Source organism: Salvelinus namaycush, chromosome 5 (genome assembly GCF_016432855.1).
Source record: "Salvelinus namaycush isolate Seneca chromosome 5, SaNama_1.0, whole genome shotgun sequence".
NCBI classification, from domain to species: domain Eukaryota; kingdom Metazoa; phylum Chordata; class Actinopteri; order Salmoniformes; family Salmonidae; genus Salvelinus; species Salvelinus namaycush.
Window position 1 is genome coordinate 37,615,907 of NC_052311.1, and position 11,330 is coordinate 37,627,236.

The 11,330-nt window shown below is 42.9% G+C and overlaps 1 protein-coding gene across 5 annotated transcripts in view; it reads left to right on the forward strand.

Moving 5' to 3' along the window:
• The window catches only part of LOC120048245 (polycomb protein SCMH1-like), a 55,856-nt gene extending 45,508 nt beyond the window's left edge, over positions 1 to 10,348 (forward strand). For all 5 annotated transcript variants that reach the window (XM_038994053.1, XM_038994055.1, XM_038994054.1 and 2 more), the window contains 9 exons: positions 4,100 to 4,335; positions 4,587 to 4,763; positions 4,870 to 4,996; positions 5,263 to 5,463; positions 5,774 to 5,941; positions 6,210 to 6,335; positions 7,991 to 8,122; positions 8,326 to 8,459; positions 9,618 to 10,348. In XM_038994053.1, coding sequence (XP_038849981.1) covers positions 4,100 to 4,335; positions 4,587 to 4,763; positions 4,870 to 4,996; positions 5,263 to 5,463; positions 5,774 to 5,941; positions 6,210 to 6,335; positions 7,991 to 8,122; positions 8,326 to 8,459; positions 9,618 to 9,746 — 1,430 coding nt within the window. In that variant the 3' untranslated portion in view covers positions 9,747 to 10,348. The remainder of the gene's footprint in view (positions 1 to 4,099; positions 4,336 to 4,586; positions 4,764 to 4,869; positions 4,997 to 5,262; positions 5,464 to 5,773; positions 5,942 to 6,209; positions 6,336 to 7,990; positions 8,123 to 8,325; positions 8,460 to 9,617) is intronic.
• The last annotated feature ends 982 nt before the right edge of the window (positions 10,349 to 11,330 follow it).

Consider the following 11,330-nt stretch of genomic DNA (forward strand, 5'->3'; position numbering starts at 1 on the left):
TTCACCATCTGGCAGTCAGAAGAACGAATCTGGGTTTGGCGGATGCCAGGAGAACGCTACCTACCCAAATTTATTGTGCCAACTGTAAAGTTTGGTGGAAGAGGAATAATGGTCTGGGGATGTTTTTCATGGTTAGGGCTAGGCCCCTTAGTTCCATGTGAAGGGATATCTTAACGCTACAGCACACAATGACATTCTAGACTATTCTGTGCTTCCAACTTTGTGGCAACAGTTTGGAGAATACCCTTTCCTGTTTCAGCATGACAATGCCCACATGCACAAAGCGAGGTCCATACAGAAATAGTTTGTCGAGATCGGTGTGGAAGAACTTGACTGGCCTGCACAGAGCCCTGACCTCAACCCCATCAAACACCTTTTGGATGAATTCGAACGCTGACTGCGCGCCAGACCTAATCGCCCAACATCAGTGCCCGACCTCACTAATGCTCTTGTGCCTGAATGGAAGCAAGTCCCCGCAGCAATATTCCAACATCTAGTGGAAAGCCTTTGCCAGAAAAGTGGAGGCTGTTATAGCAGCAAAGGGGGGACCAACTCCATATTAATGCCCATGATTTTCGAATGACATGTTCGACGAGTAGATGTCCACATACTTTTGGTGATGTAGTGTAGATGGTGTAGTCATTCAAAAATCATGTTACCCCCTATTATTGCACACAGACTGAGTCCATGCAAACTATTATGTGATTTCTTAAGCACATTTTTACACCTGAACTTATTTAGGCTTGCCATAACAAATTAATACTTATATAACCAAGATGTTTTTGTTATTTATTTTATATTAATTTGTAAACATTTATAGAATTTTGTTTTCACTTTGACATTAAGGAGTATTTTGCGTAGATTGGTGACAAAAAAAATCACAATATAATCAATTTTAATCCCTCTTTGTAACGCCACAAAATGTGAAGGAAATCCAAGTGGATACATATGATAGGCACTGTGTCTTATACGAATGTGTACATTCGTGCATGTCATTATGGGTGTGTGTATTTTACAAACCTGGGTTCAAATACTATTTCAAATGTCTCAATTACTTTCACATACATTCAATGTACCTCTGGTCTCTTGGCAGCTCCCACCAGCCCAGTCCAAGCTCTTTCACCACAATGGTGGAACCAGCTTCCCCCTGAAGCTAGAACAGCATTGTATTTTCTTCCGAAAACATGTGAAACCCTACCTCTTCAGAGTACCTGCTAAATTACTAAAATGTAAGTGAATTAAGTATTCTAATATATTATATTTGAAAAGACAAGTAGTTGAATATTTTAATGTATTTGTAAATACTCTCAAAGTATTTGCAAATACACTCCCATGCATTTAACCCAGGTATTTTTAAAATAGCATTTGAAATAAGTATTTGGAAATACTATATTTTTTTTACAAATAACCATTCAAATACTCAAATAAAAGTAATTGTTTTAATCTGTGTATTTGAAAATACTCAAATACACAGAAAAAGTATTTTTAAATACCAGATACTCAAATACACATGTATTTGAACCCAGGTCTGGTGTATTGCCCCACAGGCTAAGTCATGTGTTAAGTGCGAGTGTCCGCATTCATGTTTGACTTTGCATGCTGTGGTTGCTTCGTACACTTTAGGCAGCGTGTGATTTAGACTTGGCCTGGCTCCTAATAACGGAAGGGTGTGTACTACAGGGTGTGAGGTTTAAAGATACATGTAAACACCATATCTGACAGCTGTCGGCAGTTTGTGTCTTTATTGCTACTACTCTTATTTCCCAGGCAGTGTCAGCATTGTCTGCTTGATGGGCCTCTGTAGACTGCTAGTTTGCTTTTTCTTCTGGTGAGAATTGCACAGAGATTACAACGAGGGAGAGTTAACTGTCTGCGGTTTATGAGGAATTTGGTCTTGTCCGGTCCCCATTGGCTAGGCCTTGCAAGTGTATCAAAACTCAAGGGAGGAAGGAAGTGTGCAGAGAGGACGAGTCACACGGGTAGCAGAGGAACTCTACTGTCTACTTTCACTGTCTTTGTCTGTCTGTCTGGGCTTGTTGGGTTGTAAATCAGAACCACTTTACAAAGGAGCCTCTGTTGTGGAAGGTCTGTATTTGTTTGTCTCACCCTTTACCGTGTGTGTGCATGAAGTGACAAGGTTGCTGGTTTCTTTGTATCACTCATTGCAAGTTCTGCCATTGATATCTATCTCAGTGAAGAATTCTCTCAATTCCATTCAAAGGGCTTTATTGGCATGAGAAACATACTGTATGTTTACATTGCCAAAGCAAGTGAATCTATAATAAACAAAAGTAAAATAAACAATCAGAAAAGAACGGTAAATATTAAACTCACAAAAGTTTCAAAAGAGTAGAGACATTTCAAATGTTATATTATGGCTATGTATGGAGTTGTAACAGTGTACAAAAGGGAAAATAAATAAATAGAAATATGGGTTATATTTACAATGGTGTTTGTGTTTTACTGGTTTCCCTTTTTCTTGTGGCAACAGGTCACACATCTTGCTGCTGTGATGGCACACTGTGGTATTTCACCTAGTAGATATGGGAGTTTATAAAACATTTGATTTGTTTTTGAATTTATACAAATTTGATTTGTTTTCGAATTCTTTGTAGGTCGGTGTAATCTGAGGGAAATATGTGTCTAATATGATCATACATTTGTCAGGAGGTTAGGAAGTGCAGCTCGGTTTCCACCTCATTTTGTGCGCAGTGTGCACATAGCCCACAAAATGAGGTGGAAACCGAGCTGCACTTCCTAGAGCCAGGTCTGCCTACGATGGCCTCTCAATAGCAAGGCTATGCTCACTGAGTCTGTACATAGTCAAAGCTTTCCTTAATTTTGGGTCAGTCAGTGGTCAGGCATTCTGGGCCAAATAGCATTGCAGTTTGCTCAGTTGTTTCGTAAATTCTTTCCAATGTGTCAAGTAATTATCTTTTTGTTTTCTCATGATTTGGTTGGGTCTAGTTGTGTTGCTGCCCTGGGGCTCTGTGTGGTCTGTTTGTGAACAGAGCCCCAGGACCTGCTTGCTCTTCTCTAGGTTCATCTCTCTATAGGTAATGGTTTTGTTATGGAAAGTTTGAAAATCATGACTGGGGGTATTGATACACCATCCAAAGTGTAATGAATAACTTCGCCATCCTCAAAGGGATATTCAATGTCTGCTTTTTAAAATGTATTTTACATTTTTTAACCAATCTACCAATAGGTGCCCTTTGCGAGGCATTGGAAAATCTTGGTCAGTGGTCTTGGTGGTTGAATCTGTGTTTGAAATTCACTGCTCGACTGAGGGACCTTACAATTATCTGTATGTGTGGGGCACAGAGATGTATTCATTTAAAATAATGTTAAACACTATTATTGCACACACGCAACTTATGTGACTTTTTAAGCAAATTTTTACTACTGAACTTATTTAGGCTTGCCATAACAAAGGGGTTGAATACTTATTGACTCAAGACATTTCAGCTTTTCATTTTTTAGTTACCTGTGGTGCTGATGTTTAAGCTGAGGCAGGTATAGTTTGTTGTGTGCTCTAGGTCAACAGTGTCTAGATGGAATTTGTATATGTAGTCCTGGCAACACTCTTTCTCCCTCTGTCTCTCATCCTTCCCTATGAAGGCAGGGCAGTAAAATAGTGTAACACATAAGTGTGTAACACAACTTGCCCCTTTGTTCCACAGCTGAAAGCAAACTGGGTCACCATGGCCCTCCTTAACACAAAAGCTGTCTGGTTCTATCTGCACTTGTGTGTGGTCGGGTCTACCACTCCTGCTGTGTTGTGTTGTTAGAGGCATCACTTGATCAGTGGCTGTTTATGTCATGATTTTGATTAAGTCGCTGCTCTTTCCTGGTTTGTTATGTGTTATTGTGTATTACCAAACAGTCATGGGGTCAATTTGATGCTACTTCCTGAGTCTGACATTCATTGTTTCCTGCCAGGCAGCATTTGAATGAATGAAGGAAATAATGAATTACAAAACTTGAATGAATATATTGATCTCTAGACTAGAGGATAAATTGCATTTGTTTGATGTCTTAACATCCTATTTGAACTTTTTTTTACACTCCCCCTATCTCTTTCTCTCTCTGGGGACAGCAGTGCTACCCAAGACCCTCGGTTGCCTTTCAGACGGTAGCGAGGGAACAGCCATGCACCCCATGCCAGGACAGCCGCCTGGCCAACGGGGACGCAAGCCAGGCTGCAGGAAAACCAAGCTGACAAGGCCCTGGGGCCAGAAGGGGGCCGGAGTAGGACCACAGGCCCCCCCGCCCGGAAAGGGACTGGAGCCTATCAAGGTCCCCAAGAAGAGAGGCCCCAAACCGGGGAGTAAGGTACAGACCAAGGACCCGGGTTGGGGAGGGTAGGGTGCGTGGGGTAGGGTTGGATGTTTCATCCTGTGTCGCAGCATCCAAAAACTCTTTTATAATAACGACCTTATTGGTCAAAAGTTGAACTAAAGTCAAGAATTCATTTCTATTCTAATTCCACTGCTACTGAGAAAAGTAATGTTTGCCCTCCAATTGACAACTAGAGTGGTTGACTTAACCCTAACAGTGTCCTCTCACTCCTCCTCTGTGTTTAGTTGGGCTGGGCGAAGAGAGAAGGCTGGCTGGAGGGTGCCATGGCAGGCCCAGGGCGACCCGTGTCCCGGCCCAGAGGGAGGCTGCCAGCCAACTGGGCCCAGAGGATGGCATTGCAGGAGGGACAAGTGGAGTCTATCAAGATCCCCAAAAAGAGAGGGCCCAAGCCCGGCAGCAAGGTAACCAAACACACACACAATTATCATTTTTTAAATGTTTTTATGGATGAGCGCATACCACCCCACTAAACATTGTGTATATGTGTGTGTGTGTCTGTGTGAACAGAGAAAACAGCGGGTGGTGCCCAACCCCGTGCCCGTTTCCCCCAACAGCAGTATGCCAGAGCCAGACACCAGCACAGTGCCCCTGGACAACGCCACCATCCCCAGCGCCGCCTTGCATGCTGCCACAGGTACAAACACACAAAGTAGTACTTCGTCAGTGCAATTATTACTCATATGGATTTCTGTGGAGCGCAATGCAACTTTTATTCTGAATACTTGTATGCCCTCGGACATCCTTATGAGTCAATTATTGATGAAAATGTAGTATTTGTTAAATATGTTTGGAGCATGAAGTCGAATCTGCCTTTTTCAGCCGGAGTGGTATACATGCTGAATGTTTGATGCCTCTGTGTTTGTGTCCGTGACTGCCTGCATCTACCTACGTGTCCCACAGTGTGTGTATACCTGAACAAGTATGGGAAGGTGGGACCCCACTTGGATGGGCGGCGGGTGCAGCAGCTGCCCGACCACTTTGGTCCAGGCCGGGCTTCCTCGGTGCTACAGCAGTGTGTCCAGGCCTGTGTGGACTGTGCCCACAACCAGAGCTCTGTCTTCTCCTGCCTCAAGCCAGGTCATGGAGGAGAGGTCATATCAGGTAAGGTCTGGGACTGGTACCTGCTTTCTGTCTGGGCTATTTTCTCTATACACTTTATTAGAAGTTTAGTTATAGCGATAATCAAATAGTCTTTGCATTTCCTTAAAAAATATGATGTTTCCTTCATTTATTTCAAGCCTCCCTGTGCACTACATCAGAACCAGTTGTTAAAACAGACCGGTAGATCCTTTTGTTCCTGAAATTGATCAAACCAAAGCTCTATATCTCCTATTCACTTGGCATTGCTACTAAATGTGAGGAACAGTATTGGCTGTCTGAGCCTAACCCTTACCCTCTGTGTCCCATGCAGCCCACTTTGACCAGCAGCACCATACCCTCACCCTGCCCACGGTCAACAGCGTCACGCACGTCCTGCACTTCCTGGAGAAACTTTGTCACAACCTCTACTGTGACCCTCTGTTTGGGAGCCAGCCCATCCCCAGAGGGGGCCTGCATTACGACAGCCACGCCTACCCAGGTCAGCACACACACACACACACACACACACACACACACACACACACATACACATACACATACACACATACATACATACATACATACATACATACATACACACTGTACTACTGGGGCATAACCTTGGCTTTTCTGTTGATTCAGGACAGAAAAGGGTTGTCTTTCTTTTTGGCCTTTTCAACATTGTAACAGTGTCGATTTGAGTCAAGTATGTATGTATTTACTTTTCACTCCTCACTGTTTCTCTTTTCTGATACGACTCCCTCCAGAAAGGAGAAGTTTTAGGGAGGGCCTCACAACGGGTCCAGGAAGAGGCTCCAAGCGGTTCCTTCAAGAATCGTACTACAGCCCCCTCCCCCACAAGCTGGCCAAAAACCTCTGCCTCTCCTCGGAAGGTACAGCTCCTTAGGAAATCCTTAACGCTTCATTTAAAATAACTTGATTGATAAAAATAGAAACATGCACCTCTAATGGGACAAACAAATGGAAAACATTTGTGTACAAACAAAAACTCTTATTTTAGGGTGTAGCTAGGACTGTGGAGGTCAGCCAGTTTTTGTAATGCAAAAGTCTTCCGGTCTCACGATAGTTGACCGTTAATTAACATAAACACGTTTAGCATCTCCAGCTAGGCCTCCACAAATACAAGCTGCATACAAGCTGCTGATGAGTGAGCCTTTGGAACATCTACATTTTAAAAATGTAGATGTTCCGAAGGCTCGCGCATCAGCAGCTTGTATCTTGTCAGCTAAGTGAACAAGCCTACAGCCTATGGCATGGAGAATAGCCAGATAACATACAGTAGGCCAACTCATTTTCTGTTCTTCTGAAATATATTTTCTTCAAATCATAATGTTTCTTTAGACCTGACTATAATGGATTTATTGTGATGGTGTATATTCAATTTAAAATACACCATCACAAAAAATCCATTATTTATTTTAGTTAGGTCTAAAGAAACATGATATGAAGAAAATGTATTTCAGAAGAACAGAATGTGCCTGGTAGGCTACTTCAGTTTTATAGCAGAGGCAAGCAAAATCTGTTTGGGAACATTGATGGTGACATGTTTTCACAACAAAACATATTTCACTAAACACGCTCTAGAAAGGAATAAAGGAGAGAGGGAGGATGTGGAAACGCATGGTGGTGAGGTAGTCTGTATAGCGAAAGGTAATGTCACCCAATTAGTTATGAAAATATAAAAATTCCCTATTAACTGGATAATCAAAATCAAATACAAATTCACAATAATTGTAGGCTTATCTGTAAACAGCCCTGCACAACCCTCAGCATCGCCTAGGGCTATATATTCTCTCCCAGACTCGTCGATAGACATTTTGGAGTATGCATAATAATACAGTCCACACTCAAAGGCGATTACTCAAATTTGTATAGGCTAGACCAATTACGTACCAAAGACATCTTAAATACGTTTTTTAAAATGTTTTTTTGCCATGTGTAATATGTGGTAGGCAATGTATTGTGTAACGGCACAATCATCATTTTAATTACGGTATTTTTCGGGCTTGGGCTCATAAACTAATTCATATGCATAAGCTCTAAAATGCGTATTGGTGTTTTGAATGAATCATCACCTTAGAAGCGCTGTCCATTTTGTTATGTTAGGCTTTGAAACAACATCCACATCAACAATGTTTTACACTCAGTTTCAACCTGCTGTTGAACTTCTTTCTTCAAATTGATCATCACAGTGAGGTGAGTTTTAAAAGTACAATACTGTTTTGATAGTAAGTGTTTGATGTGATTTTCGATATAATTTGCATTGATGTCAGAGTGGTTAGAGGGACAATAGGGCCCTGAGTACCAGGCCATTAGGACATAAGAGATTACCAAGACTTAACAGTCGCATGGAATTTTACTGCGGTCAGACCTCAAGACTGCCGGTGTAGCGGTAATACAGTCACCGCAACAGCCCTAGGTGTAGCCAGTAATGTCCCACTAAGCAAACTTTTTGACTACAGTTAAACTACAGGCTACAGGTGTGTCACTTGGGCCTTGTCATTGACTCTCCTCCATGTTGTTCCAGGTGAGCCCTTCCTCATGGAGAATGGTGTAGGGGGGTCGGAGCACTTAAAGAAGAGCCCCCTGTCCCCGGGCTTGACAGGGCAGCCTCTGGGCCTGCGGTTCCCCACCAAGTTGCTACATCTCAACTCTTCAGGTAGGGGATCATCTTTAATGCAGTGCATGTCATTAAAGGCAAAAATTTGTTTTCATTTTTAGCCAAGCTAATTTATGGATTGTGTATGGCTTTACGGCAACACTTTAGATGGAGTTGCTCGTCATTCCATAATAACAAAACCCACTTGCGATTGGTGACTAATGTTCCTCTGTATCTCTACTCTGACCCGCCATCCGACACAGGCTCTGAGCGTTTCAGAGAGAGCCCCCGGCCCAGTGGCCAGGACCCCAACCTGTGGACGGTAGAGGACGTCATGCAGTTCATCAGAGACATAGACCCCCTACTGGCCCCCCACGCAGATCTCTTCAGAAAACACGTATGTATCTACAGAATTGAATAGAACAGTAGTATCCTATTGCATCTCTATGTACATGTCATTTACAGTGCATTCGGAAAGTATTCATCCCCTTGACTTTTTCCACATTTTGTGACGTTACAGCCTTATTCTAAAATGTATTAAATCATTTTTTCCCTCTCATCAAGCTACACACAATACTCCATAATGACAAATCAAAAACAAGTTTTTATTAACATTTAGCATCTATTTTTATTTTTATGACTGATATTTACATAAGTATTCAGACCCTTTACTCAGTACTCAAGTCTTTTTGGGTATGACGCTACAAGCTTGGCACACCTGTATTTAGGGAGTTTCTCCCATTCTTCTCTGCAGATCCTCTCAAGCTCTGTCAGGTTGGATGGGGAGCGTCGCTGCACAGCTATTTTCAGGTCTCTCCAGAGATGTTCGATTGGGTTCAAGTCTGGGCTCTCGCAGGGCCAGTCAAGGACATCCAGAGACTTGTCCCGAAGCCACTCCTGAGTCTTGGTAGTTCCAAACTTATTTTATTTAAGAAGGATGGAGGCCACTGTGTTCTTGGGGACCTTCATGCTGCAGAATTTTTTGGGTAATCGTTCCCAGATCTGTGCCTTGACACAATCCTGTCTTGGAGCTCTATGGACAATTCCTTTGACCTCGTGGCTTGGTTTTTGCTCTGACATGCACTGTCAACTGTGGGACCTTATATAGACAGGTGTGTGCCTTTCCAAATCATGTCCAATCAATTGAATTTACCACAGGTGGACTCCAATGAAGTTGTAGAAACATCTCAAGGATGATCAATGGAAACAGGATGCACCTGAGCTCAATTTTGAGTGTCATAGCAAAGGGTCTAAATACTTATGTAAATAAGGTATTTCAGTTTTTATTTTTTATAAATTTGCAAACATTTATAAAAGCTGTTTTCGCTTTGTCATTATGGGGTATTGTGTGTAGATTGATGAGGGAAAAAATCATTTAATCCCTTCTAGAGTAAGGCTGTAACGTGGAAAAAGTCAAGGGGTGTGAATACATTCCGATTGCACTGTATGTTATGCCATTGTTTTTAGTGGAAGGAGTTTTTTATTCTTAAGTGTTTTGTTGAGTTTATAACCTCCATAGCAAATTAAAATGTTATCCCACTCCTATGTGTTGCAGGAGATTGATGGCAAAGCCCTCCTGTTACTACGCAGCGACATGATGATGAAATACATGGGCTTGAAGCTCGGGCCTGCCCTCAAACTCACATTCCACATCGACAGGTTCAAACATGGACGCCCTTATTGAGCTCATCAGCGTCCCCCCACCCCGCAACCCTGCTACTACTACTCACCCCCCCCTCCCCTCTACAGGATATAATGCACTGCATACTACTGGACTGACCATCACATGTAGCTTCCGCCACTAGGCTACGATACCTAGTGTCATATATCCCCCTCCCTTTCTCTGCCGCATCGAAGAAGCCCTGTGGCGAACTTCTCTTATTTCGATTTTATTTCTGTTGTGTGGCACAATCCAGCCCTACGGCAGCATGGGATATGCAGACTGACTGACTCGCCCACATATCCTCCTCATCCATCAAGTTACTCGCCTGTTTTTCTATTCCATATTCTCTTACAACAACCGCTACCAATGATGCCCTCCCTGTGTGTTGCCATTTTTTACTGTAATGGCCATTTTAGGCCAGAGTTTTTATTACAACTTTTTGTTTGATCAAGTACATTTCTTTTTTGTACCCTCCCTGAAAATAAGGACTTGCATTAAGCCATTTTCGCCTTTTTGTATTAAATATGTATACTGAACAAAAATATAAATGCAACATGTAAAGTGTTGGTCCCATGTTTCATGGGCTGAAATAAAAGATCCCAGAAATGTTCCATATGCACAAAAGCTTATTTCTCTCAAATCCTTTTTAGTGAGCATTTTTTATTTGCCAAGATAATCCATCCAGGTGTAGCATATCAAGAAGCTGATTAAACAGCATGATCATTACACAGTCTGTGCTGAGGACAGTAAAAGGCCACTCTAAAATGCGCTGTTTTGCCACAGATGTCTCGTTTTGAGGGAGTGTTCAATTGGCATGCTGACTGCAGGAATGTCCACCTATAGCTGTTGCCAGATAATTGAATGTTCATTTCTCTACCATACGCCGCCTCCAACGTCATTTTAGAGAATTTGTCAGTACGTCCAACCGGCCTCACAACCGCAGACCACATGTAACCACGCCAGCCCAGGACCTCCACATCTGACTTCTTCACCTGTGGGATCGTCTGAGACCAGCCACCCGGACAGCTGATGAAACTGTGGGTTTACACAACTGAAAGAATTTCTGCACATTCTGTCAGAAACCGTCTCAGGGAAGCTCATCTTTGTGCTCATCGTCCTCACCAGTGTCTTCACCTGACAGCAGTTATGCACCGTATCCGACTTCAGTAGGCAAATGCTCACCTTTGATGGTCACTAGCACGCTGGACAAGTGTGCTCTTCACAGATGAATCCCGGGTTTCATCTGTACCGGGCAGATGGCAGATAGCGTGTGTGGTGTCGTGTGGGCGAGCGGTTTGCTGATGTCATTGTGAACAGAGTGCCCCACGGTAGCATTGGGGTTAGGGTATGGACAGGCATAAGCTACGGACAACGAACACAATTGCATTTTATCGTGACGAAATCCTGAGGCCCATTGTCATGCCATTCATCCGCTGTCATCACCAATTGTGTTCGTTTCAGCATGATAATGCACGGCCCCATGTCGCAAAGATATGTACACAGTTCCTGGAAGATGAAAATGTCCCAGTTCTTCCATGGCCTGCATACTCACCAGACATGTCACCCATTGAGCATGTTTGGGATGCTCTGGATTGACGTGTACGA